The following is a 7026-nucleotide window of genomic DNA, read 5'->3' as shown; positions in this document are numbered from 1 at the left end:
AAATTTTATAAAAGTTAAAAAAAAAAAATTTTAAGTAAGAAGTTTATTAAGAAAGTTTTAAATTTAAAGCTTTCTATTATAGATGCAAAAGTAATAATCTAGTTGTTAAAAATATAATGAATTGTTTTTATCAATTCATAATGGAATGTTTGATATCAATATTTAAAATGTATTTCTTTGTATCAAAAACAAAAATTATGTTCAGTGCTGTAGTCATAAAGCATATATGCAGGGGTGGATTAGGTTTTTCAGGGCTAGGGCTTATTGAAGTCAATGGGGCCCCATTTTTTGTTAGATAAGAATTTTTAAATTGGGGTTTAAAATTCATTTTTATGACATCAAAATCAGAGTTGAAATACAATATATTTATGAAATGGTGTTGAATGACAAACTTTGTGGATAAGAGCTCCCTGTTAATGTAAAAGTATTAAAAAATTTATGATAATTTAAGTTTTGAGGCCCAGGGGTGGCCAACAGTTTTTGCCTCAGGGCCGAATTGGAAAGAAAACTTTTTTCACCGGCCAAACCAAAGGCTGCCCTAGGAAGATTTTGAGGTGGTGCGAGATCTCATTGTGGTGTCACTCCGTAGAGACTAAATTGTACGTAGAGATTACAGATACAGTACATTTTTCACATTATCATGCTTTATCAACATTCTACTCTGTACTTAAGAGATTTGTAATGGAGGGTTAACTCTAAACGCACAGTGAGTTGTTGACCCTTTTTTTGTAGGCGTCAATTTTTCATCGAGCTATTCGGACTTGAGTAGCTAATATTGAAAGATTGATCGCGGGCCGCATAAATTCATTAGACGGGCCGTATGTAGTCCATGCCTGGCTTAAGCCCTATTAGTCCCTATGTAGATCTGCCCCTGCATATATGGTTTAAATTTCTTATACTTTAACATTTAAATTGTTATTAAAAGGAAAGGAACCATCAATTACTCATTAGAAATGTTTGATTATTTGAAACCAAACTTGTCGGGGGGAGTATTGTACACGGAGTATAGGAACAGCCAGAGGGGGTCAAAAGTACCAAATTGCCCTGTACAAAAGTGTCCCTTGTACGTTTTTTCATTTACTTCCTTTAATAATATGCTTTAGGGCCCCATTATTTTGGTCAGCCCTTTTGAGGCCTCCCATATACCAATTACTAGAGTTCTAGTTAAATCTTTATATTATTGAAAAATAACAGCTGGAAAGGCATTGTGCAATAATTTCAGATATTAATTAGCTAGCAAAATGAGATATTCATTTAATTCAATTTATTTATAATTGAAGAAAAACTTATTTGTTGATTAAAGACATCTTATAGCATCAAAAACAATACCATAAACCAGTGTTTCTCAAACTTTTTTATCTGGTGGCACACTGAAATTATTAAACAAAATTCACGGCACCCCTATTACTATTTTTTTCTTTCTTTTTTTGCTTTTTTACGATTAGTAAAAATATGAAGGATGAGAAGTCTGAAAAAATAAAAGTTTTTTAAAGTAAGTAAGTTTATTTCCAAACAACACAAAAACATTCAAAATAAAAGTTATTATTATAAAGGTATCTGGTGATACAATGTGAACTTAATGTAAAGTATGCGCTTGATGGTGTTTGCATATTTCCNTATTGTTAATTTATTTAACAGTTCAATATTTATTATTATAAATTAGCACAGTGATTACAATAACAACACATTTTTGAAGCTGGTGAATTAAGATAAAATTTTTAACCAATTTTCACTTATGGAGATGCTAGGATTTTTATTTATGCTATTTTGATTTTTTATTTCTGTGCTTTCTTTAAATTTTCTTTTATATGTATCTTTTTCTCTGTGTAGAATATCTATATTATTTTTATCAATATTACAATTATTTAAAAGGCAGTGTTTGTGAAAGGCAGAATTTAGTCTTCGATATTTCAAATCGGCTATATGTTCTTTCAATCTTACTTTAACTTTACGTTTAGTTTCATCTATGTAGAATTTAGTATTTTCACATGTGCATGGAATTTTATAAACAACATTTTTGCTTTCTTATTTTTTTGGTATATTTGTTTTTCTAAATTGTTTTGCACTTAATCTAGAGAGTAGCTTATCATATATCTGTACTAGTTTTACATTAATTTTTTGACTTCTTTATTAACTTCCACGTACAAGCCTTTTATGTATGGGAACCGAGTGTATTTTATGTCTGTTTGTTTAGGATCTATTCTTATTTTTTTATCTATTTTTTTGGTTATTTCTTTTTCCCAAGTGTTAAGAATTCTGTTTGGGTATCCTGAAAGAATGAATTTTTTTTCTTTAGTGTATTTAAATGTTTGATTTGCTTTGTATTTATACTAGTTCTATTTTTGATCTTAGTGTATTCCATATTAAATATATTTTGTTTTATATGAAGAGGTATGTTAGAATTATAGTTAACTGTAGTATTTATTGAACATAGCTTTTTAAACGGTTCGAATTCGAGATTTGTATTATTTCTTTTAATTGTAATATCTAAATAATTTATGCTGGTGATAATTTTTATCATCTTCTTCTATTTTAAATTGAATATTTTTATGGATATTATTTATTATATTTCAGATTTTATCAGTGTTAATCTCAATCTCATCATATATTATTAGGATGTCATCTACATATCTTTTGGAGAACTTTATACCATATATGTTACTTATTTCTTTATCTATCTCTATCATTATGATCTCAGCTAGTTTCGGTCCTATTACGAACCCTATACTAATCCCACTATTTTGTGTATAATATTTATTGTCTATTTCAAAGTAATTGCTTCTGTAGGTAAATTCGATTAGGTCAATTATCTCAGGTTCAATTTTAAGCTGTATCACTTTTGGTTCAATTATTTCCCATATTATGGAAGGGTACATATCAATTATATCTAAAGGCTGTTATACATGTTACGCAAATCCTTTGAGGATTAATCATGATTTTTTTTTCTATCTATCCACCTTTAAATAAAAATAATTCTTTATACGTTGGGAAATATTTTAATAAGTTTTGTAAATTACTATGTTCGATCCAACCAGTTATATCTGATTTTTTTTTGTCTTAAGTACGTACATCCTTTGAGGATTTTCGTAACGTGTATAACAGCCTTAAGCTTGCAATTCTGAACGTATCCTTTATATCTATCTGTTTAATATCATATAGTAGTTCATCAGTGTTGTAAATGGGGAAATTAGAATTTTGGCATTTTTTGAGTTTGTTTTTAAAATTTTTTCCAAATTATATAATGTGTTTCTGAAATCTTCTATAGGATGGACAGTTTCATCTGCTTTGTGTGTTTTAAGTTGTGTCTTCATTTTCGGTGTACGATCATTGTCTTCTCTCAGAATGAACTCTTTCATCCCTAGTTAGACTTTTTAATTTGTACAGTTTGGTAATTTATTCTTTAATTCTTTACATATTACTTATATGGGTCAATTGGAAATTCCCTAAATTTGTTACCATCAACTAATTCTTGTTTTTTCTTTTTAACCTACTCTTGCTCTACTATAATTATTTGCTTAGATTTATCTGCTTTGATTATTTCTAGTTGATTGTTCTGTAAAAAATTATGTAATTCCTCAATATTATTTTTATATTTATAATAATTTTTATCTTTTATAATGGTTTTACCATTTCTTTTAGTAGAATTAGTTGATGGTAACAAATTTAGGGAACTTCCAATTGACCCCATAGAAGTAATATGTAAAGAATTAAAGAATGTAGCGAGTGAAGGCTGCGGTGCAGGAAGCGGGGACTATTTTTTCAACATTTACCATGTCTGAGGCAAAACCTAAGATATACCGAGTAAATGCTGATAAAAGTTCAAAATTAACGATGATCGCAGAACATTTCAGACTTTTACCACAAAGATTTGATGAATCTTAGATTTTACTGGAAGATCTTAGGATATACCATAGCCCGAGCATTTACAGTAACATATACAAAGAAGATAAAACATGTTTTAAAAAAATTATAACTTTTGATTTGTTTTTCATGGGATGAAAACTATATTCACTCTGGCTTTATCATAATAGAAATTTAAACTATTTTATCATGTATTACTAGTGGTATCCACTAGTAATACATGATAAAATAGTTTAAATTTCTTACTTGAGATTTATATTAAGTTACATTAAGTTTAAAGTGCAAATCTTCTAAAAATGTTGTTAATATATCTCAAACTGCATTTGTATAAATATATCACTCATAAAACCAACGCCAGCTCATAACAAGAAAAAAGGAAACATTTACAAATGTTTTTGTAAGTTCAAACTGATTGTGATTTGAATACATTATGTTAAAATGCTTGAGGATGTCTATTTCACATAGGAAAATTTACAAATGTTTTTTTGTTATGTGCTGGTTTAATGTTGTTAATACTTTATAATTGCACCTAGGCTACTACTATTAATGCTAATCTATAATTCATTTAAAACAATTTTATTTCATTTCAGGTATTAACCAAGCGAGCTCAAAGTTGGTGTCAGAGCAAGAACAACATTCCATATTATGAGACAAGTGCCAAAGAGGCTATTAATGTTCAGCAAGCTTTTCAGACAGTAGCAAAAAATGCTATTGCCCAAGAGAGTGAAATGGATTTGTATAATGAATTCCCAGATCAGATTAAATTAACAAATGAACAGAGACCCAAGACTGATACTTGTGCTTGCTGATCACAGATTCTTGGTAAATGAAGTGCAACATATCTTTCTTCGAAAAGTTAACAGAACTCTTGTGCCTCATATGGCACTTGCAGTATATTGAATCTGCCATAAATGCAGATATTGAACTTGCTCCTTGTTGTGAAATTTAAAAGTTTTATTATATTTGCAGTTACATTCCTAATATTAAACCAATGTATTCATCACAATACCATATTTCAATAATTGCTGATACCAGTTCTTATTTACATCAAGTGCTGTGTAACTAATGTACAGATAGTCCTTTGTATTGTTAAGCAGGTAATGTAATTGTGATTTGTGCATTAAAATTCTTGATTATAAGATAAAATGGCTTTGGTTGTTTTTTTAAATTGAATATACAGTACATGTGATAGTGTTGAAACACAATTCAAGTAACAATCTCTGTCATAATTAATAATTTTGGCATTATCTTAAAACTGAGAATATTGAACTCTTTTACATTTCTGTGTATTGACAATCTAGCTGTATTGCATAGACTTCTAAAAAGAGAAGCTGAGATCCAATTTCAATGATTCTAACTTGACGAGCTTTCTGCCTGATATAGTCTGTATGCAGGGCCGGATTATCGCATAGACAAATGAGACAAATGTCTAGGGCACGGTCAAACTGTCTATTTTGAAAAGATTTGTAAATAAGATAGTTTACTTTTCTGTTGGACAACAGTATATAATAAACAAAAATATATTGCTTTTTATATGGTTATTGTGAATTCTAAAATGTAAAGAAAATGTACGTGGGTTGTTCAAAAAGTTTGGGAACATTTTGAACAGCGTGCCTCCAATTGGTTATTTTTTAATTCGCTTGGAGGCGTTGTGTCCACGGAACCTCCCGAATAACCTCCTTCAACCCATTTGTTGATATCTTGTTTTGGTGATTAGTTACAGCCGTTTATGTGAGGTGGTATTTGTGGGGTTCGGCGAAAAATCAGATCCGCAGAAATCAGCTCTTTGAAAGAACAGCGTTGTTCTGTGAAATTCTGTGTGAAACTCGGAAAATCCTTCACAGAAATTTCCCACGGATGGGTGAAACAGCCCCCGCCCCAAAAAGCTAGACAAGTTTGCTCAAATGTTAAGGTGATGTTGACTGCTTTTTTCGATGCAAAGGGGGGGTACATCACGAATACCTACCTACAGGCCAGACAGTCAACGCGGAGTACTACCTGGTGTTATGAATTTCCTAAGAGACAAAATCAGGCAAAAACGGCCTGAACTTTGGAGGAGCTGCGAGTGGTTCTTTCACCATGACAACGCGCCGGCTCATTTGTCCCTCAGAACACACAAGTTTTTGGCCAAAAACAAGACCGCTGTGCTTCCCCACTCACCTGCTGGTCCTATGCGACTTTTTCCTGTTCTCCAACAAACTAAAAAACGTGCTCGAAGGAAAAACATTTTCCACCATTCCAGAGAGAGAAAAAAAACGACTGAGGAGCTTATGAGCATTGCGGAAAAAGCGTTCCAAGACTGTTTCAAAAAGTGGAAGTGTATATGCTGCAGAGGAGACTACTTTGAAGGGGACCCCAACAAATAAATTGTATGTGAAGTATTTTTTTTTTGTAATAAATAAAGTTCGGGAACTTTTTGAACAACTCTCGTATTCTTGTGTTTCTTCTTATTGAAAGTAAAACTCCCAATAATTTAGAATATTCTTTATAGCGATAAGAATAATAACTATATGTATTCTTAAATCCTGTAAAATATTGTTAAATAATTTTGCTTTTATTTTTTATAAAGCAGCTGCAGTGTCCATATGCAATTTAATAGAAATTGTGAGGTCCCAAAGATGAGTTGAAATTAAACATTTATTATTATTAATTTATTAAAACGAAACTAAAAAAATCGTCTATTGTTAAAAATCGATCAAAGATCAAATTAGTTGTTCTAGTCATATGAAACCGCGACTAAAAAAAAACGCTATTGATGTAAACAGAACGCAATAATTATAAATGATTAATAATTGTAAACAAGTCGCTCATATGCAAATAATTCGAACATAAAAATTTTGAAAAGAGGAAAGGTTAATGACGAAAAGGGACATCGCATCGGGTTGTTAAATTTCAAAAACGTCACAGACTAGACAACAATGGTGTAAAATATGGGTGCAAGTTTCAAAGTTCCATCAACATTTTGCATCCAGAATAACGGATGGTGTCAAGTAGATTCTTCGAAGCGGATCTTTCTGGTGACTCGAATAGGAATCGTCTTTCACTTAGAGACAGACGAGAGACCAATCGGGGAGCGAGAGAAAAGGGACGTGGAACCAATCAGATGAAAACAAAACCAAGAACGGAGATTGATATAATCCTCGATCTTGAAGGACAGATTTGACT

At 30.9% G+C, this 7026-nt stretch overlaps 1 protein-coding gene across 1 annotated transcript in view; it reads left to right on the top strand.

Annotated features, from left to right (window-relative positions):
* LOC111639287 (ras-related protein rab7-like) overlaps window positions 1-5007 on the top strand; it is a gene marked incomplete at its 5' end in the record, with an annotated part of 27244 nt that extends 22237 nt beyond the window's left edge. Inside the window, one exon of the mRNA XM_023385130.1 lies at window positions 4452-5007. Within this exon, the coding sequence (XP_023240898.1) occupies window positions 4452-4670 (219 nt within the window). The remainder of the gene's footprint in view (window positions 1-4451) is intronic.
* Window positions 5008-7026: the final 2019 nt, after the last annotated feature.

Source organism: Centruroides sculpturatus, unplaced genomic scaffold (genome assembly GCF_000671375.1).
Source record: "Centruroides sculpturatus isolate CEXI.00-Female unplaced genomic scaffold, Cexi_2.0 scaffold1275, whole genome shotgun sequence".
In the NCBI taxonomy this organism is placed as follows: Eukaryota; Metazoa; Arthropoda; class Arachnida; order Scorpiones; family Buthidae; genus Centruroides; species Centruroides sculpturatus.
The sequence above is the reverse complement of the archived record's forward strand: the minus strand, read 5'-3'. Positions and strand labels throughout refer to the sequence as shown.